The 23,014-nt window shown below is 38.4% G+C and overlaps 1 protein-coding gene across 3 annotated transcripts in view; it reads right to left on the reverse strand.

Annotated features, from left to right (window-relative positions):
• LOC144018431 (membrane-associated phosphatidylinositol transfer protein 2-like) overlaps positions 1-23,014 on the reverse strand; it is a 60,163-nt gene that overhangs the window by 34,583 nt on the left and 2,566 nt on the right. For all 3 annotated transcript variants that reach the window (XM_077520539.1, XM_077520540.1, XM_077520542.1), the window contains exon 2: positions 1,237-1,466. In XM_077520539.1, coding sequence (XP_077376665.1) covers positions 1,237-1,314 — 78 coding nt within the window. In that variant the 5' untranslated portion in view covers positions 1,315-1,466. The remainder of the gene's footprint in view (positions 1-1,236; positions 1,467-23,014) is intronic.

Below are 23,014 nucleotides of genomic sequence, written 5' to 3' on the forward strand. Positions count from 1 at the left end.
ACTAATATAAAAACTATAAACATGAGCAACTGTGCCACATACAAGATTTATATAATATGACTAAAATCTTAAATAAAGAAAACACATCATACTTATACTCGCTAAATAAATGCTGAAAAAATCCAATTCTTTGAAAATGGGCACTTTCCATGTATGACTTTCAGTTTGTATCATCTATATACTGTACACATATGACGAGAGACCCAACTTAAGAGTTGTTCTTTTTTTTTTAAGAATTGTTTAACAATTCTTAAAAAAAAAAAAAAAAAAAAAAAAAAAAAAAAAAAGACACTCGAGCTGTTTATTGGCAGTCCCAGTTGACGTTTACTGTCAAATTAAAAAAAATAAAATAGGAGAATTGCATGTGTAATTAAAAGAGCTACACTTAGCTTTAAAGTTAGCTAGCTTAATGCTAACACATAGGGGAAAACAACACTGCCAGGCTTGCGAGTAGCATCGGTGTAGCAGTGTTATAACTAGGGCCAAGGGATTTTTTGAGGCCGATGCCAATTCCGATATTTGGCAGTCAAAAAAAATTGTGGTAAACGATTAAATCTGGAGATTAATTTAAAAACCTATTTGTTTTTTGTTGTTGTTTTTTTTGGTCCATTACTACTCACAACAATAAACAACAATAAATATATGACTTTGGTCATTTGTTTGCTGATTTTTTTTTAAATTAATGTCAATATATTTGTCTTGTGTTGTAAAGTGTTCATTTGAAAAAATAAATTAATAATAAAAATAATAAAAAAATAATTTATATATATATATATAATTCTGCATAAATTGGCTGCTTTTTGTCGATTTTAGAAGTGCTAATATTGACTGATTTAACAGATATTTGAACACAAATGGAGCAACACGTAGCCAAAACAAATACTTATTGGCCACTGCATTACTGCAGTTTAGTAAGACAGTTGTGAAAATCTTCTTGGTGTGTGTTTGCAAAGGCATGCACGCCAGAAGGAGCATCACAATGTCCATTGAATTGAAGCAAAAAAATGTGATAAAATTGTTACATTTCTTTATATTCTATTTACTTACGTCATAACTGTGTGATTTCAGAAAGTACAATACGATAGAGTGTATTTTGTGTGTGTGTGCGTGTATGTGTTATTGGAGTGGATTTATGCCAGTTCCATTCATGTAAAAAAAAATTCCTGCCTAGAAAAAAAAAAAAAAACTACTTCCGATTGTGTTTATGCCTTGACCACCTACCACATGGTACCTCACCTGGATCATGTAGAGCTGGGCGATGCGGTACTCGTCCACACTCATGGGCATGGGGATGCGGTACTCCTTGATCAGCATGGTGGAGGGCTGGTTGGGGCTCCGGTGAAGACTGATAGGGAAAAGGGGGGAAGGGGGGCAAGGGAAGGGAGGGGGGGCGGGGGAGAAACTCGGGTTTTTTCCTACGAGCGATGCGTCAAATCAGCCACTCCGATGTTCCTCATGGATGGCTCCTGTAAAGGGGGAGGGGGAAGAGATTTAGATCCCATCAGAAAATGTTTGAAAATGCTCAAATAGCACGGCTCACAGTGAGCTGTACTCCGTATGCGCTCCCTCTCCATCCAGCATCTCCTCATCGAGTAAGGACTTCCCTTGATAAACTTCTCTACTTATACTCAGGGTCGATGCCTAGCGTGTATGCGCGTGTGAGGTCCTCACAAGCGTCACATGGGGGGGCCTATTCAGCAATAAGAGGGATTAGAGTTTTAGTGGGGAGAATTGCGTAATGTTCTCAGAGCGAGCCCCCCCCCCCCAACAATTGCACAAATAGCCGCCTTGAAACGAGCACGCGCTGGGCACAAGGTGAGGGTGGCGCTTTTACATACGCAACGTGTGGGTGCCGCGAGTTAGGCAGGATGCACAGTGGGTATAAAAAGTCTACACACCCCTGCTTCTTGAGTCAGGTTTTTGTGATATGAAAAACATAGGGGGAGGATAAATCATTTCAAAACCTTTTTTGCCAACACTAATGTGACGATAGCCAGTACAACTCAATCGCAAGCAACATTACAATCTTAAAAAATAAAAAATAAACAACTGAGATAATGTGGTTGCACGAGTAGCCACACCCTTTTATAGCTTGGTGTGGCTGTTGTTCACATTCACAATTAACCAAACTTGCCTTGAATGGGAGTCAGTACATGACACACAAACCCTGACACAATTTAAAGTTCCTCTGGTTAACACAAAATAAAGTTCTGATGTTCTAGGAGGCTTTTTCTGATTTTTTTTTCTTCTTTCTAACAGAAGCCAATACTGACTGCTACTTTGAACCGGTCATAATAACTTCCTTCACCTTGACTTCGTTTGGTGATTTGCAGGGTTTTGTTTAAGTGGCAAAACTTTGGTTTCATCGGACCAATTGAACAAACACGAGGCAGAAAACAAGTACAAGCATTTTGATGAATGACTGAAAATGAAGAGGGATGAAACTGGTAGATGGTTAAAAATAAATATTTGCTGTATGAAAATATTTTCTTTTTATAAAACTGCAACATGAGTAGTTTATCTTCTTTTTGGAAAATGAAGGATTTTAATGACTTCATTTTTTCTCTCTAAGAAACAGCTGGGAATACAATTCCATTAAATTAGATGTTACCAAATAAATATCTAATAATATACAAAAGCTGAAATCTTGTCTTTAATCATTTCAAGCTTGTTTAGTTATACGGTTTTGGTTCGGTTGAAAAACTTACCAAGCCTATTTGACAAAGTAGAGTTAGAAAGTATTTATACTAGGGATGGGCGAGTACCGATACCGGGTATCAGTATCGGGCCGAAACCAGCCTTTTTTCAAGTACTCGAGTACTTGTGACGCCGACGAGTACAAGCGACTGATGCAGGAGGGGTCAAAAAAAAAAAAAAAAAAAAAAAAAAAAAAAAAGACGTTGAGTGAGTCCTCCTTGCCTGTAGCTGGCGCTACCCTGCAGCAGTTTAACACTATGGCAAATCATGAGGATCACTTGCTGTTTTAACAACAATGAACCCACGAGTATGTCTGCATTTTTCACCAAAACGTCACCGGTTTGGAAATACTTCAAAATTGACGAGATGGAACCACACATTGCAGAATGCGAACTTTGCGGCACAAGACTCGCAAGAGGCAGAATGAAGAGTGCATCGTTCAATACTAGCAATTTGCTAAAACACCTCAAGGCTAAACATTTATTACAAGTGAATCCTAAACTAAAAGAGCATTTTTCTGTTTTATTTGTACTACTGGTATCAGCCCTTGGTATCGGTATCTGTATGAGTACTGCGGGTCTGAGTATCGGTATCGGTCTGAAAAAAAGTGGTATTGAACATCCCTAATTTATACATCTTGTTTCCAAATGTAGTGAGTCATCAACAGGAAAATAACTAATCAAGAAAAGACGTCTGAAAAGGGTAACAAAAGTATTTGTACTTGTGCATGTTTACCAGGTCCATTTCTTTTGTGCGATTGAGCACGCGCGAGTTAAGAAAGCACGACCTACACGTCCAAATGTGACTCGCAAGCATTGCATAAGCTTTAACATCCACTCATTCCTGAGCATGTTTCCCTGGCGGCCGGCCCATAATCGCTGCGCTAATAGTCCCACCGCGTTATTCATCCGGCAAACAAAGGCCAGCTTTGGTGGCGGCACCTGGAGGTGCACGTGGAGGGGAGGGAAGGGACGGGTGGGTCAACTCTTCCGTGTCCTACGTGGATGCCTCACACCACTTAAGCTTGCGGGCACATGCAGACAAGCAAGTGGCAACCAAATGGACTACAGTGGTGCCTTGAGATGTGAGTTTAAAAGAACAAGAAGTAGAAAAAGAAGACTATTTAATGATTTAGGCAACAGGTCTATGTGATACTTCACTATCATGTCAGAACTTTTAACTGACCAAAACTTAGGTAGAGAGGATTCAAAATGATACAACACAATCATGTATTGCAAATATATTTTCAGACCCCCATACAGCTCTCGGACCCCCAGGGAGCATCCTGAGTGGGCACAAAGCATAACTTGAGCTCACGCAGACAAGCGAGCGCTTACCTAACTGAACTACTGTACCTTGCTTTTTTTGGAATTACATCATCAGCACTTTGCAGGGGAAGAAGAAATAACACACACATGCACAAAAATCAGAACAGGACGCCACGTTTTTGCTGGAAATAACTGTCCACTCGGGACAAGCTGAGATAAAAGTAGGCTAGCGGAAAAGGGGCCGAAAGGAAAGCCCCCGGCACCAAAACCCGAGAGGTCTCAGGACCGAGGAACCTCAATTTAGCAGGGAAGGTCGCAAGACTAAGGAGCCCAAACCTCATTGTTATGACATGCAATTTCATCCCAACTTTATCACAATGTCTTGTTTACAAGGCACCAGGCATGAATCAGATAGACAGGAAAAGGTGGAAAAACATTTTTATTCAGCTGAAAGAAGTCAGTTATTTATTTAAAAAAAAAAAAAGAATAATTTTAAATTAATTAAAAAAAAAATATATATATGATTCATTGTAAATTAATTAAAAAAAAATACATTAAAAAAATTACGATTCATTGTAAATTAATTTAAAAAAAATACATAAAAAAAATTACGATTCATTGTAAATTAATTTATGAACCCCAAGATAAAGCCCGCGGTTCCCCAGTTTGACAACCACTGCCCTAATCTATACGTACAATCTCTTGTTACAGCAGCACAACAAACCACCCAACACAAGCAGCCCTTTATAAATCGTTTCTCCTATTTCCCTTGGAGCCCGATACAGATGCGAGACCTGTAACACTCCAATGCGTGAGCGCTGCGCTTGACCCAGAAAAAAAAAACAAAAAAAAATAAAAATAAAACACACACACACACACGAAGGGTAAAAATAGCTCCGTCACAATAATCTGAGCATACGCAAGCAGAGCGCCTGACGTTGCTTGCTAGGAGAATATGCCGGTCCAGTTCTAAAAATAGCTCCCCCTGGAGGCAGTGACGCAAGAGCGGCGCAGGAAAAAAAAAAAAAAAAGCAGGAGGCGAGGATCCCGTTGGCACTCGACTACGGTTGGCCGCGAGCACAGTGCTGCAACTGCTCGCCTCATCTGGGCCTTCTTCTGCCATCCGGCCGAGGCCATCAGTGATGCGCTCGCCAGCGGCTCTACACATGTTAAAATTAACAATTCATGTCAAATGAATAATAACTTGATGATTTAATAATCATTTAATAATAATTGTGGCATTAAAAATCAAAACATTCCTGCTCTGATGAAAAATGACCCCAAATGACTTCCACGCTCTCCCTCCTTCCATCTGACATTCCCGCTTTTAGACAGGCAGTGGAAAAAAGTTGGCGTGCCTAAAATACGCTGGATCACTTTCACAAGGCGTTCCCTCCGCACGACAAGTGGGGGGACGAATCAGGCCGTAGCGACGGCTGCCAAGACGAGACGAGACGAGACAACAACAGTCACGGCCCGACACAACAACTGTCCATCGGGGTTGATGCACTTATCCAGCCGTCCGGTTAAAATGTCACAGGGCTTCCCATAATACCGTGTGTGTGAGTGTGAGTGTGTGCGTGTAGACAATTGCTGCAATTAAGCGGGGATATGACAAGACACATATAGACTAGCTGGTAATGGACATATTTGATGGGAGCTAAACAAACGCCAGAACCCGTCTAGTCACTTCAGTGACCCATCAAAACAACGTTTGGAAACCTTTCTCTAGCAAATTTGCAATACTTTTCAAATAAAATGACAATGTATATCTTTTAAAATTTTCACATTTTCCCCCCATAGGAATTACAACTTTTTTTTCAGGAAAATTACAGCTACTTTCACAAAATGTTGAGTTTTTCACTTTTTTTTTAATCCAGATTTTTTTTTTTTTTCGTTTTTCTCTATCATAAATACCTTAAATGATTTCTTAATTGTTATCATTAGGCCCTCACAAAACTTTACATGTAAAATCTGATGGTTTTTTTGGGGTAAAATTAAGACTTTCTTCCAAACAACATTACAATTAATGATTTTTTAAATTATTATAATTTTATTTTAAAATTATTTACAACATTAAGAGTTTTTGTGTAAAATTGTTGATTTCCCGCCACATGCAACATAAACTTTTTCCTTGTAAGCAACATATTTTTGCAGATGTTATTATTCTTTTTTCATAAAACATTTTTTGACTTTTTCCCCCTGTAAAAAAAAAAAAAAAAAAGAAAAAAAATACAGGTAAAATTAAGACTTTTTTTTTTCTTTACTAAATACAATTTTAACGTAAAAGTACATCTTTTAACAGAGGAAAATTATAGCATTATAATTTTTATCACGTAAAATTACAAGTTTATACACTTTCACATAAAATTATGACTTTTTACATAAAATTACAACTTAAATAAAGTAGGTAAAAAAAGTTCTTTTTCCATTTAAATGTGAATTGTTTGCATAAAAAGTATACCTTTTTCAGGTAAAATTACATTTTTCACCTACATTTTTTAAATATATATTTTTTTTTATAAAAAAAATAAGTTATTTTGCAGGTAAAATGTTTTTTTTTCTTTTTTTTCACAGAAAATTGTGCCTTTTTCCTATGAAATATCACAACTTTTTGCATTTGTAAGTTTTTACATTTTTAGGTCAAAATTTCATTACTTTTTCCAAATTATATTGCAACCTTTTTTTCTCTGAAAAAAGCAATTATGAGAATTTTATTTTCTTAATAAATATTCGTCTGGTATGATGATGTTTGTCTTTTAGTTTAGGGGGTGTCAAATTAGATCAGATCATTTTGCAAATGTGATTTTTTTTTTTCTTGACCTTTTGTACAACACTTATTCCAAAGGAGCAACCTTGACAGTTTTCCAAACTATTCCAGTGTGGTGAACTTTTTTTTCTGGTTTTTGGCTTTTTTATAATGCTTTTTCCAAAAAAATGAACGTTTACATTTTAAAACGATGTTTGTTCAAGATTCCACGAAAATGGATTGAGGTGTGTCTAAATATTTTTGTCAACAGACAGAAAGCAAATCAGTTAAGTCAACAATTTGCCTTGTCAATAGGCCAGCCATTAGGATTGGTTTATATTGCCACATTTAGGGGAATTTGCGACAAAAAAACTTGTTTGACGTCAACAAAGCGGAGACTATGCCTGCAAAGTAACGCTCTACGGCACAGGACAAGAAGAACAGGAAGAAGAAGTAGAAGAAGACGAAGAAGAAGCTTGTGGGATGCGCAACCTGCCCTTGTTTTTTAGTCATCGTTGCAGTACGAAGGGGATGAGCTAAAAATACCCCCAACACCCTCTCAGCATCTTCTCCATTGTGTTCCTCCTCCTCATCAGCATCGTCTTCCTCCTCATCTTCCTCCTACTGTAAGACTTAAACACAGCTCTCGTTTGCACGCGGCTAAACTTCTGCTCTCAAGAGATGCTAAATATGGCATCCATGCTAACCATGCTAAAGTGTACCATCTCTCGCAGCATTTCATAAAAAAGGGACATCAACAATTTAAAAAGGGAACCATTGTTTTCGGCCTTGCTGAAATAGGGTCCCGACGCCTACCAAGTTTTTCACCCCGCATCCAAAATTAGACCACCTTATATGCAAATGACACCAGGATTAATCAGTTACGCGACAGGGTTAAACAAGGATCTCTCACGCTGCGCAGCCATTACATAACTCGCCGAGGGGCCAGGGGGTCCGATAACGGAAAAGCGTGGCTATGCTGTCATTTGGAACAGACCATTAGCTAATTCATTCAGCCCACAGGCCTGCAGGAAAATGCTTTTTGTTGCGCTTTACTTTACTTTCAACATCACAATCAAACCTTGTGTGAGAGCAATGTCTTCACATTAGATGCTGTTGGTGAAAAAAAACAAAAACAAAACTTAAAAATTGAGCCAAAACTGGCGACTTCCTTTTCAATTCTAGACATGGATCCTCGAGGCTTTCGCCCCAATTCCATGTATATTGGGGAAACTGGTATCACGGGAGGATTTTTTTTCTAACTTTACAAAAATCCTGGAAATGATCATCAAATTTTGTCGACATGCTCCGCCCTAGTGTTAATTTCGTCAACACACATTTTTCACTGGACTAAAACTAGACTATACTAGACTAAAACCTTCATTAATAACAATAAATGATATGACTTTGTCAAATCTTGTCTCTGCTAATCTGTCACGTCTGTGACACTGTCATGTGACACAGCCCAAACACATGAAACAGACAGGAGGTGGATTCACAGTGAAAGGTTAAAAAATAAATAAATAAATAAAGCTACAGCTGCAACTTAACATTAATCAAACGGCTATAACGTTTCTACAATGTCAATGCGACTGCTAACTAACGCTATCTAACTAACTAGCTCATAGCATGGAGCCATAGAAGCCAGTGTAATTGTGTTGTTTTTCATCAAAAAGAAGAGAAAATTTGATGTGAAATAGAAAACTAGTCTAAAACGACAGTTTTTGTAGACTAAAACTAGAAGAATAAAATTATGTTTTTCTTGGACTAAAATAAAGACTGAAATGCGGCGTCACAAGTACTCGAGTACTTGAAAAAAGGCTGGTTTCGGCCCGATACTGATACCCGGTATGTGATAAAAACTAACAAGCATGACTAAAATTGCACTAAAACTGAGACTAAATTTCAAAATGGCAGACAAAACTACTACTCCGCCCACATTGGACAGCATAAGTAAAAGAGTTAGGACTTATTTTCAAATTTGCCCCTGCAAACATGGCTGCCATATAGGCACGGCAGTTAGCCAGGCTACTGCAGCTAATCTGTGATTAAGGCTGGGGCAGTTTATCAAAATTTAATCGTGATTTCGATTTTGGTTTCTCTCGATCTAAAAATAACATCATAATCAAATAAAACCAATGTGCCGAACAATGCGGTGTCTATGCAAGTTCCCAAAGTTGTGAAAGTACCCTGAATACATCCCCGCTACTTGTGCAACAAGTGTGTGGTGTTATGTGATCCCGCCCTCTCCCTGAGAGTGATTATTAAACGGTTTAATTACACCACAGTTGGAGTTTTCTGTTAAACTAAACACACAACAAAAAGAATTACACACATTGTATTTTTAAATACAAGGCATGGGTTCGTTTTGAAAACAATGTTTTTGTTTTTCTTAAGAAAAAAAAAAAACACCACCACCACCAATGCTAATACTAAATTCAATGTTAAATCCTATTAGCACGCTAGCAGGAAGTTAGCAAAAATGAAAATTCACGCAAAAGCAGTACAAATACATATATACAGGTAATATAACAATTCTCAAAGGCACATATTGTTCCCAATATGTGAAAAACAAGTTATATTAAAAGAACACAACTGCAACTTTCTTCTTCTACACTTCTCATCTAATTGTGTGTACTCCAGCCACACATGGCACCACACTGCCCCTAAGAGGCCAACACATGAATAGGAGGAAGAACCTGTATTCATATTTATTATTATTGCTATTATTTTAATTTGTGACTAAATTATTATCTGGTTGTCCTTTGATTTTTTTTTCTCCAAAGGTTCAAGAAAATATGTACCGGTATTCATTTCCACATGATACGGCACAATATATGATACCCGAGGTCCCAAGTTCACTCACTACGTCCTAAGACTTGTGAAATTAAAGTTAGAGTAACAACATAAGATAAAATAAATACGATAAAGAGATAAGGGAGATGTTTATTCACGGTTGAATGTGTGTAAAGATGCAATGCAGCAAAGGCGTGGCTGCAGCAGAATGAAAATGAAAGAGGCGTGAATTTCACGGTTTGGGAACTAGCGAGACTTTTGTGCCTCCCGCCAAACAAATACATACAGTTTATAAAGGAGGAGGAAAGCCTCCGCACCCGGCGGAAGCTGGAAATGTCCGCTTCCCCGGAATCAGCACACGGCTGGGAGGGAGGTGTCGGCGACCCCACCGAATAGAATCATGACAGAAGGTAAACGGCGTCACCATCGTTAAGGTATATAGACATTGTAATTTGGATGTACAGTAGGCTACTACTCTTGACTATATTTACAATCGCGAAAGCTTATGGCCAAAATGTAGCGAGGATTAAAGACCACGTCACGTGCAGTCAAATGATTAATTTGAACACAATTATTCTCACATCATGTCCCCTTACAACTTTTTTTTTTTTTTTTTTATAAATATATTTTTTTTCTATATTGAGTGAAAAGTTGGTTGGAACTTCAAACTCATTGCGCGGCGTGTGGCAGTCTTTATGTTCTGGAAAAATAACTGCACAAAAAATGAAAACATCAATTATTAATTTCTATATTTACTGTTATACATTGATTTTTTTACTATTGCTCTCTGGCTTATTTGTTTTACATTCTTGTTATTTGTCAAAGTTTATATATTTAAAAGTAATTGTTAAATTGATTAGAAAAAAATACTGTTACATAACGATGAACATTTATTACATCCAAAAAAATAAATAAAATTGGGAAAAAAAGAAAAAAGAAAAAAAAGAAAACGAAAACAAGAGCACAAATGTACCGAAAATTGGTACCGTTGAGTACCGGTATCGATTCCCAGTTACAGAGTATCGGAACAGTATCGGTTCAAATGTGAAAGGTACCCATCCCTAGTCACGCCAGGGTCAAGTTCGGGTCATGCAAGGGTTATGTTTGGGTCATGACCGTGAGGTCAAGTGTCTGTTTTGAACTGATGTAACCATCATCTGATTTCAACTGGAAAAATGCTATGTGATTTCAGGAGCTATGTGATGTAAAGAATCTTTAACTCTTTGACCGCCAAAAACGTTTAATAACGATCAGTAAAATCACCACGTATATTGCCATAAACGTTAAACAACGTCAACTAAATTTTTTTATATTTATTCTCAGTGCAACGTCTAAGTGCAGCGCTGCCTGGTCAATGGGTTGTGGAATCTAAAACACTCTAAACTATGCAGAAGGAAGCATTATATCTCTTTTCGTCAATGATCAAAGCCTCTGTCGTATCATAGTTTTTCTTTGATAACATGTGGCAGTAAAAGAGTTAATCTCTTTACTTGATCAACAGCCAATCAGATGATTCCATGTCAGTCCTGTTACCCACATGTCTAGCCACAGCCAATCCGATTAATTGACTGTCTATATAAGCCAAACCGAGAAGTGTGTGTTTGTCGGATAATTACCTCTGTTCCTCTGTGCATCTCCACAGCCCAAGGGGGCTTGGCGTCTCGTGATTCTCAATGTATTCGCATTGTTTCTCGTCTAGTCATGTTTGTTCTACGCCTCTCGATGTTATGCGAATAAAGAGTTAAATCTTATTTGTGTCTGCGCTTTTGGGATCGAACCTCAGAACGGAACAATCACTTAGAAAATGGGCTGAAGTGTGGAGCAGAAATCAGCAATGACAAATAATATAACAGTTTTTTATAAGAAACATAAAAAAAAAACCTGCAAATTTACTGATTGCAATTGCGCGACAGGATACAAATTTTTAGTTCCACTGTCTCAAATTTTAGGGGCAAAATGCCACCATTTATAATAATTGTCTTTTTTAATCATTATTTCAATATCAATCCAAATAATTGTGATGCATATTTATTTCATAATCACCCAGCATTATCCGTGATTAGTATGCATTATGCTACTCCAATGAACGGCAATAGACCAATCAGAGGCCGGTTCATGGGGACGGTTTATGGATTCCCAGCCTAATTTAGCTCATAGTGACATTGAATTATTAAAATAGGAACAAAATTAGCAATACTAGGGTAAGTCGTTTTGGGTGGTGGTGGCTCTGACAGAACTAGCAGTGATTAATGCAGATTAATTTATTGCTTGTGTTTGTAAAAAAAAAAAAAAAAAAAGGGAAGTGGATGTGTGAAAACTAATCACAATGTGGAGGGGGCAAAAATATATATATATCAAAATTAGATTACTTTTCAAAATGTAGGTGTTGTTTTGAGAGCCAAAACTGATTTATTCCTTTTTAATTCATTTCAGCTGGAGAAAACTGATTAAGTTAAGTTACAACCGTGACCACGGAATGACTTCAACTGATAAGGAAAGGTTAGCAGCTTGTTTGCTGAGCTGATTGGAAGAACCACGAAACACGAATCGCAATCTGCCAACCTTATGAGGCGAAATGTGAACGCCCGAGGCCAAAACGCATTCTCCTTCCCTGCCCCTGAATCCGCTCCATCATTGCTTGATGGGGAGGGGAGGGGAGGGCGGATGAGGTTGCCATGGAGACACCGAGGGGGCTCGCCGGCTGCTCATTGGCCCGCAAGATGGGAGTTGAGAGTGACGGAGGGAAGCGGAGCCCGCTTGCACAAACGGGGGTCCGGATTCTGATTCTCATTGCTGCTCCCGTAGCACGGAAACGCTACGTCGAAAAATGATGCTGGGGTAAATACGTATTTTGGTTTTGAGGTGACGCTTAGGTTGACTTTGAGTACAATAAAGGAACAAAATGCACAAATTAGTCATTTTCAGGAACACAATTCATGACAAAAGACTGAAAGCCGACATTTTTAAGAGATGAATTAATTGCTTTCGGGGAAAGTGGAATTTCCATACTCTCTTTTTTTCTTTTTAGGAAGGTGTAAAGGAAAAATTTTCATGACTGATTTACAATTAAGTTGCTTTGTCACAGCTTAGTCATCCTTAGAGGGGGGAAATAGTAATACACCTATTTTGACAAAGTAACAAGTAGAAAGTACACAAGGCTATTTAATGAAGTAAAAAGTTGTCGGAAAAAGAAATACTCAAAAATCTACTACTGAATAGCAAGAAGTAACACTAAGAAAGTATTTGTACTTGTACTTGGTTACTTCTACCACTGATATTTAACATACACTCACACAAACACACACCGAGTTGTGTACTATATTAACCAAAGACACATCCTGATTTGTATACACACAAATCATGACGTGACTTTGGCGTTTGTATTTTACATTTACGAGTCGGCAGGAAGTCACCTGTGATTGTTTTGCATCACTTTCACACATGGAACCAGAGTGAAAGAATGGCAGGTGTGAGAAAATAGATGACACTTAATAATAATTTATTTACTTGTATTTTTTTTAAGCCTTAGTTATATGTTCATTGGACTTCTTCCTGATCTGGAGGCTAGCTAATACTAATCCTTTTTTTTCAAGTTTACGATATCACATTGTTACTCTTTTGTAAATGTAATTTAGAAAGATGGAATAAGGAAATAAAGGAAGTACACCAAGGGGCTGTTTACACAAGTTACGAAAACAATGTTGGAAAAAATGTCAACGGAAATGACTGTGTGTATATGCGAAATGAGTTGATTTGACAAATATTTGGAAAGTATTAATAAATATTGCAAGGAAAAGTTGTTTTTGTTGAGAAAAGTGGATCATTATGAGCATAAATTTGTATTTATAATACAAGCGAGAAAAAAAAGTCATTAAAAAAAAAAAAGTATTTTTCTGAGAAAGAAAATTGTGTTGGCTGTATGTGTAGACATTTAAGCCAAATAATAAAAGCCAACCACAGTTTTTTTTTTTTTTTTTTAATAACATTTTAAGTAGTTTTGCGGTTTCATTAGAAAAACTTACATTTTTATTACACTAATATTATTCTCCAGAGGGGAAAAGGGCTCTTTCTGCTTTGACATTTGTTATGTTTTTCCTTGGGTGTCGTAAATGTAGCGTATCTTGCAAACGTCATAAAGACGAACACGTGTTCGTCAGCAGATAGACACGGTCATATCACAGACGAGCGTACCCTGTGAAGCTTGTGATTTAGAAATATCAATGAATGAGTCATTCATCAGCGGGGGGTGCCGCCAAAACAAATGAATTTGAGACGCTCGGCTGGATTACAGTCAAATACCTCCAAACTCGCTTGTGCACGACACACCGAGTGCTCTTCCTAAAAATTTGAATCTTTCCGGCTCCGGCTCTCTGCTTGTTTTGGGAATAGTTCCTTAACTATCCAATGGGCGATTATAGAAAAGCAATAATCATGATTATTTTGAATGATATTGAAATCACAATTAAATAAACACAATTAATCAGTGATTTTAATCAGTGATTTTAAAAGTTAGGATTGATTGTGAACATACACATTTGTTACTCTCGTGACCTTACCCATCCGTACCCTCAGGCTCAACATGAGCATAAAAAAACAACAATAAAAGTTGCCTAATATGTCAGAAAACTGTAATCCCTTGTCAACAAAGTTTAGACATCTCTACTTATGCCCACATCAATCTCTTAAAATATCACATTGCCAATCTTTTGTGTTTTATGGGCAAAGAAATGTTTTCATTAAGCAACATAATCTTCTGTAGTGAGTGCCTCTGTGAAGTGAAAACACTAATTGTCCACAAAATCAATAACATTAGGGCAATTGTTCTAATATTTTCAGAAGTTGGTGTATACATAAGTTGAGACGTCAACATAAATGTTGGTGATGATTGATCACGGTTTTCGGACTTTAGGTAGCTTTTAGTTTTCAATAGAGCTGTCAAACGATTACATTTTTTTAATCAGATTGATCACATCTTAGAATTTTGATTAGTCAGCTAGTGCGGTCACTATCGAATATTTTTAGAATCGACGAATCTGATTCCTTTTAATTTTGCGTTAAAGTGTATTATGTATATGGAAAAGCATTTTTTACTTGGTTACTGTTTATTAACCAGAGATTGGTTATTTTGTACTTTGTATTTGTATAGCGATTAAAAATAAAAATGGGGATTGATGTTGTACTACTATGTTACCGGTTCTGTCCCAGCTTTCCAAAGTAAATACAGATGTTTGTAAATGTCTTATTTTGATTAAACACAGATGATAATCAGTCTTCTTTCCCGAAGGACTACATAAATGAGTGAACAATTACTGTTGGTAAGTTAAAAATAAAAAAAATTACAGTTACAAAAAAAAAAAAAAAGGCTCCAAACGATAACTCGATTATTAAAATATTTGTCGATTCATTTGATAATCGATTAATCAATTAATTTTTGACAGCTCTAGTAATCAAAAAGCAACAGTACAATGAGTTCTGTCTTGATGATACATCTCCAAGGAGCAAGTGAACAAGGAGTCTTCACAAATACTTCACTTTGCCACATCCAAGATGGCTGTGGCGTCCACATGCTTAGGATAGCGTCTACTGTATGTACCGGTAAGGGCGCCTGGGCCGCCCCATGAATTACATGCACCCCCACTAAAGTCTGCGGACGGGCCTGCCTCAACAAGGGAGAAGAGAATGAGCGAGTGATTCCAAACAGTCTCTCTCTCTCTCAGTCTCTCTCTCTCTCTCAGTCTCTCTCTCTCTCTCTCTCTCTCTCTCTCTCTCTCTCTCTCTCTGTCTCTCTCTCTCAGTCTCTCTCTCTCTCTCTCTCTCTCTCTCTCTCTCTCTCTCTCTCTCTCCCTCCCTCTCCCTCTCTCTCTCTCTCTCCCTCTCCCTCTCCCTCTCTCTCTCTCTCTCTCTCTCTCCCTCCCTCCATCCCTCCCTCCCTCCCTCTCCCTCCCTCTCTCTCCCTCTCTCTCTCTCTCCTGTTGACCATAAAAGGCCATTTGTCCTTTTCTTTCATTGAGGTCATGTTCTCCTTTTCTGCGGGAAAAACAGGACTTTTTTTTTTTTTTATTACCTTATCTTATCAGGTCAAAGCCTATAAAAGCAGCTATCGCTTCAGCATGCACATACACGTTACACTTTGAACACTTTTGTCTAAAAAACGTGCACTAAAGTAACAAGGACTTCCCAACAAAAGTGTGTAGTATGAGTGTGGGGGGCACAGGGAGGCAGATGGGGGAGGTGGTCTTATTTTTAGCCCACGTCAAAGTCAGGTGGAAAAAAAGAAGAAGCGAAGGGTAGGATTGAACAATTTCACGAAAAGACTGAATTGCGATTTAGATTTAAAAGTATAATATTCACTACATATGACAACAAAATTACATCACACCTTAAAAGTCATCACTCTAATAATGCTAGCATTAAGATACCTGACATTTTGTTAGTGGAAATCACAAAGGGGCAATCCAAGAATAGCGAAAATCAACGTATAATTGACACCCACTATAATACATTTTTTCCCTAACCCAAAACAGAATCTTCAAAGTAAAATAGGGACAACCTACAATAATAGTTTTCACTTGAAAAACAAAAATAAATAAATAAAAAAAATATGTCAATATTTAATTTAGAAATATATATTAAAGGTTTCGAATTAGCTTGTCTACGGTGTTTTACATTTATGTTATTTTTGTGTAAATATGTTTGTTCCTCATGTCAGTTTTACAGTAAACTACAACAAGAAGTGACAAATGAACAACGTGAAGCAAGCATTTTTGTTATTATTAAGAGAAGTGTGTCAGCAAGAGTGTGTAACATTTTGTTAATTAATCAACCAATTAATCAGTTTTCGTAATTTTATTCTGCCAAATATCGGAACTAGCAACAGCCTAAAAAAAAAAAAAAAAAAAAAAAAAAAAAATCCGGGCGGCACGGTAGTCGAGTGGTTAGCACGTCCGCTTCCCAGTTCTGAGGTCTCCGGTTCGAGTCCAGGCTCGGACCTTCCTGGGTGGAGTTTGCATGTTCTCCCCGTGCCTGCGTGGGTCTTCTCCGGGTACTCCGGTCTCCTCCCACATTCCAAAGACATGCATGGCAGGTTAATTGGGCGCTCCGAATTGTCCCGAGGTGTGCGTGTGAGTGTGGATGGTTGTTCGTCTCTGTGTGCCCTGCGATTGTTTGGCAACCAGTCCAGGGTGTCCCCTGCCTACTGCCCAGAGCCAGCTGAGATAGGTGCCAGCAGCCCCCGCGACCCTTGTGAGGAATAAGCGGTCAAGAAAATGGATGGATGGGATGAAAAAAAATCCACATCGGATGGGATTTTCATCACAGGTGGGTGTGGAACATACCCCCATGCCATAAACTCCGGTTGACTGTATATCCAAAAAACAAAGAAGTCATTTGTAGTTTTCCCAAACGAAAAAATACGTGTCATAAGGTACAAAAATACAGGATGTCCTCACAAAAGATTAACTGTGCAAACAACGCAATTTCCGATTAGAAGAGCCAATCCGTCATCTAACAAGGTGTCGGACTTTGACTGATTGGAAACAAATACAGAAGTCCGTTGATGACCTGTTCAGCCCTTTCACGTGCAAAAAAAAAAAAAAAAAAAGGCAAGAGGAAACAGCAACCCCCTCCCTTTACAACACGCTTACAGTACATTGAGGACACAGGAAGCGGGCGGGGGTTGTATAAAAAGAAAATGCGGGAGACGTGACGCAGGTTCCACTTCCCACATTATTGGGAACGGCATCAAGATGAGCGTCCGCTCAGAAGAACGCAGCGAATCAGACGGCTCTCGTTGCAAATGGGTGCAAAGCGGCACTTCATTTTTCCACATCTTAGGTTTCATGTCATTTTTTCCCCCTTCAAATGAAACATCCATCCATCCATCCATTTTCTTGACCGCTTATTCCTCACAAGGGTCGCGGGGGGTGCTGGCGCCTATCTCAGCTGGCTCTGGGCTGTAGGCGGAGGACACCCTGGACTGGTTGCCAGCCAATCTCAGGGAACACAGAGAAGAACAACCATCCACACTCACAACTGACAATTTGGAGCGCCCAATTAACCTGCCATGCATGTCTTTGGAATGTGGGAGGAGACCGGAGTACCCAGAGAAGACCCACGCGGGCACGGGGAGAACATGCAAACTCCACCCAGAAGGCTGGAGCCTGGACTCGAACCCGAGTCCTCAGTTCTGTGAGGCGGACGTGCTAGCCACTCAGACAACGTGCCGCTGAATGCAGTTAATGGCTTTTTTTTTTTTTTTACATTTACCAGTGGTAACAAAAAAAATAATAATAATCACCTTGTCTCCTTACTATGCTCCAAATCCCGCACAGGTAACAACCTTGAACTTTGAGCACAAGCACCACTTCTTGCTTCAAGACTGCAGGCACTCCACTACTCGGTAAAAAGGTGACCAAAATAGTTGCCGCCATGTAGCTGGCGTCTTGCGAGCAGGTGGGCTCTATTTGAGGATAAAACTTGTTAAAGCGCCCCGCTGTGCTGCCAGCGCCAATAAAAATCTATTGACTGTCAAACAAGTGACGCAAAGAAGGCGTGAGACTCTGCCTGCAGGGCTTATTAGCTATGGAGGGGGGTTGAAAAAAAAAATAAAAAATTATACTACTCGACGACCCAAGATAAAATGAAGACGTCTTGCTTCAAGTTATTCACCTGCTCATTGACACCAATTGGGGCCTTTTTTTTATCCACGTTAACTGTTTTTTTAGTCATTCCGACTGAAATCTTTCCGAATGAATATCTCGGGTCACCTGTTTACATGGGATATGATCCATTCCGATCTGCCGTTTACATGCTCCCCGATTTAATCAGATCATGGCGCGGGACGAACGGACGTGATTTATCAAGATGGAGTTAATTCGTCATTTAGCACAGTAGTGATAGTGTTAACACTTTTATTGAAGCAACATCTTGTTAAAAACAAGTTGAAAGTACTTAAAAACAAGTTATCCCCTGGCAGACAAGCTCTGGGGAGACGCCGCCATTTTAGTGTGTGGAAACAACGCTGTCATGCAGCGTTGCCAGGTGGGAACATAGGATAATCATACGGTAGATTCAAAATTATCATATTTTGATGGAAATGATCGTACACTCGTCATAACCGAAATACACTGATTGGCGACAGTCAAATATAGTCTTTCTCGTGTTTAAAAAACGCACACGGCTCACAGGCACTCAGGACTTCGTTGCGAGTTAACATCACTAATCTGTATATATTACTGGATAGGTGGTTTGAGTCTTTCCTGTTTGGGAGCGTCTCCTGGGGGCTGGCACTTACCATTTAGCCAATCAATGCATGGACGTCACTCGTTTCTCATGCTCAGCAAAGCGCGATTGGCTGGTATTATGTCACATGAGAACAAATGCATTCAGGGTTCGCAAAAACTGGCAGTTTCAGTTTTGCCAGCGATAAGACGAAATTGTCAAATTATCGTATATTTGCCATTTTTTAGGATTATTGATTGTACATCGTACAAAGGATCAAATTATCGTACAAATCCGATAATTATCGTACATCTGGCAACACTCATGTCATGATGCATTTATGTCCAGACAGAGCATGCGCGTTGCCGCACGCAGCCTCTCCATTCCGAATGAAGCTTTTACATGACGCTCATTCGGACTGAAGAAAATAATATACCACCCCTGTGATTCCAAATGAAATTCCATTCTGGTTCAGCCTTTTCATTCCGATCGAGGTGTTTATATGGTGCATTTTCATTCCGTTTTGCCATACGGATTCAGTCTAATCGGAATATACCCTTCCAGCTGACATCACTGCTTAGCTCCCGCAGCGCCTCCGGGAGGGCAAACATCCCATGACAAATGAATGTAGAGAGCTTGATTTTCGGCAAGCGTTTTTGTTAAAAGGTGGGAAATATGTCAAGTGTCACAAAAAAAGCCGCTAGGTAAAAAAAAAAAAAATTGAGTTTGTTGGGGGGCAAAGTGGAAGTCGTTGAAACATTATGTTGATCATTACTTTCATGGTGTAAATTGTCATTCATTAAATCGTTTGTGTTGTCTTGCTATATCGAAGTCTTCGAGCTATCTTAGCTTGCTAGCTGCTAATAAACAGACCGCACGTTTACTACACATTCCTCAGCAGAAATCAAGCCCGAGTTTAAGTGTTCATTGTAATAATCATGTTAAATTGTTAACTTTTTGTTCAAAATGACTTGAATACTTATGCAAAAAAAGTATGATTGTTTCAATAAAGATAATATGGCTCATTCATCACGTCTGCCTCGAGTTTACAATCAGAGGTTAATGTTATGACCAGCTGAATATGAAAAAGTCTGAGCATATCCTCGTACTTTTTATGGGTGCAAAGCAGTTGTGTCGTCGTTTTGCTCGCAGTCGCGCTAGGCATCATCGCTGTTCGAGCCGTTAGAGAATCCGTCGGACACGCACAAGTTCACCATGGCGTTGGTCTCTGATTTATCAACTGGTTGACCTATTTTCTAGCTCCCACTGATTGTTTTCCAATTCACGCGCATTGACGCCCTGCTCCCCACAGCTAGGGGCGCACTTCAACGTGACATCACACTGGAAGGGTCTATAGTGAGTTGGCCCGGATAATTTGCACGTATTTCGGATTCGACAACAATGACGTGGACCAAAAGAAATGCGCCAGATACAAAATGTGCTATCAGCGAGTAGCCAGATCTAGAGGCAACACGACCAACTTATATCAACACTTAAAAAACCACCACCGACTTCAATATGAAGCATGTCAAGCAGGTTAAAAAAAGACTGACGAAAGGGAGGCAAAACAACTGGCGGCCGTGCTAAGCAAACATCAATAACAGCAGCATTCACGTTAGTCACGCCTTATGAAAAAAGTTTGCATAGGCACAAAGAAACTACAAGAAAGGGCTATAATCCGTTATATTGTCAAGGAAAGGCTTCAAAAGCCTCATGCACACAATGGACAGACCTCAAAGTTTTGTCATGAGTATTGAGCTCTAAAGGTTTGTTTACTTGATATAAGTGCAAAATAGTGTGCAATGTTTACCTGTTTAAATGTTGACACTTGATACTTGAAGATTGTTTACATTCAGTTATTAATGGTTCTCTTTGTCTTGTTTGAATTTAATGATGCTACAAAAAAATAATTGGGATGTTATTTTCCATTCTGTGTTATTATTCTGAATATGTAACGATATTATAATCTCACCATAGCCTGAGCCACACTGTATTGTTTTTATTGGCAAATTATTTGGTTTAGAAGCATAATGTAGGTCAAAGCTCCCCCCTTAGCATATTCAACAGAAGAGGACGTCTCCGCTTCGTACTTTTTCATACTAATCAAATAGTGACATTAGTATTGCATTGTTAAAATATTGATCAAACTACTTGTCTTAAAACTAAACTGACTCACAATTGTACTGTTTCCATGCATTTTAATGTGTAAAATACAAAAATCGCAAATCGAATCGCAATCGCAATATTGGTTTGAAAAATTGCAATTAGTTTTTTTTTCCAAAATCGTGCAGCCCTAACACGTGGTACAAAAAAATACATTACAACTTGCTGACTTGAAGTGTGTTTTCTTTCATAAAATTACACAAATATTTTATATCACATGAAGTGTTGCGTTTAGTTAAATTAAATTACACCGTACATTAATGAAAGCACAAAACATGTTTTTCTTTCAGGTGTAGTATTTACTTTGGTAATGGTTTGATTTTTTCTCTATTAAAATTACAGAAAGTATGGAGTTTATTTATATATTTATTTATATAAAATTTGTATTTTTTTACACACCAACGTTCTCACAATATCACTTTAAGAGTGGCAATTTATTTTATGACATTCAAACTTTCCTATATAAATAAAGATGACTTGACTTTGCAAAATAAAAAAATTGTGCCATAATATTCCAACTTTTTTCTTTAATGTGTGTCAATTATTTTAATAATATGATTCTTTTTTCTGATAAAATTACACAAATAATTTCATTAAATCGCAAATGTTCTTCTTTAAATATTTTTGTAAAATCAATTGTATCAATTGTAAAATGTAACAAATATTCTCATAATAGCCTACCTTCAAAGATATTTTATTGTGAATGATTTGTTTTCTTTTCTCTCTGTGTGCCCTGCGATTGGCTGGCAACCAGTCCGGGGTGTCCTCCGCCTACTGCCCAGAGCCAGCTGAGATAGGCGCCAGCACCCCCCGCGACCCTTGTTTGGAATAAGCGGTCAAGAAAATGGATGGATGGATGGATGTTTCATTTGAAGGGGGAAAAAATGACATGAAACCTTTCCAGCATGATTTTTTTTCCACCTCTGAATTCAAATGTGGTAGTATTTTATTTTTGGTAATATTGCTACTTTTCCCTCATAGAATTGTGTGCAACTATTCTGAAATACCACCATGTTTTTCTTTGAAGTGTGTTTATTACTTTTTATCAAAATAATTTTCTCTGTAAAATGACACAAATATGCTCATAATCATTGCAAGTTCTTTTCTTTCAAGTGTGGTATTTATTTTCATAAACTTCATACTTTTTCCATCAGAAACTTACTTTAATACTTTAATCTTACTTTTTAATCTTTCAGTTGTTGCATTTATTCTCATAAAACGCTAATTTTACAATTTCCATTGTAAAATTATAGAAATATTCTTAAAATACTGCAACATTCTTCTTTGAGCTGTTATAATTGTGACTTTCCCCCTCGTAACGTTACTACACCACAGTGGCTTAAAAGCAAATTACACTTACAAACTGTAGGGGGAGCTCTGGCTCACAAAAAAACAGTTATCAAACAAACCTCAAATGACCTTGGAAGGATTAAATGATAAATCAACTGTGGCACTGACTTAATTAAAAGATTTTCCTTCTTGCATTGCGGTAGGCCACGCCCTGTGTGTGTGTGTACATGCATGAACAGTTCCTCGGGCGAACGTGCGAAAGTGTCACACCCCACTCTTAAAACTGGTTAGGCAAACCGGGGGAAAAAAAAAATTACAAGTTAACGCTTGAAAGGTTCACGATGATGACACATTGAAAATCCTGCGTGGTCGCCGGAAACAATAAAACAGGAAGTTAGTGTATTGGCCGCATGGAATGACATATGTCCCTTTTTGCACAAAATCCCTGGCCAACCGTCACGCGGACCTCAACATGTTACGGCGGGATGTGCGCAGATAACGTGATGATCTCGGCGCGCCGCATTTCTTGATTTGTGGAAATGCAAGTCACATCTTGTCCCGATGTACCTGACTGACTTGAGATCAGCCTTTATGTTGACAAAACAAACAGAGAGTCACATGCCACATCACGCCTGCTGGTCTTGGACACTACTGCCGATTCAATATGAGGCTAAAGGCTGTGGTTGGAAATAACCAAGTCCAAATACTTTGTTACTCTACTTGAGTACTTTTTCCAGGTTTATGAAAAGGCTTTGGATGGCCACGAAGGGCGCAGAACTTTGTTTTGGTTTTCTGCCCCACACACATCATTGACTCTGTGTTTCAGGTATCT

The sequence above is a fragment of the Festucalex cinctus genome, chromosome 5 (assembly GCF_051991245.1).
Source record: "Festucalex cinctus isolate MCC-2025b chromosome 5, RoL_Fcin_1.0, whole genome shotgun sequence".
Taxonomy (NCBI): Eukaryota; Metazoa; Chordata; class Actinopteri; order Syngnathiformes; family Syngnathidae; genus Festucalex; species Festucalex cinctus.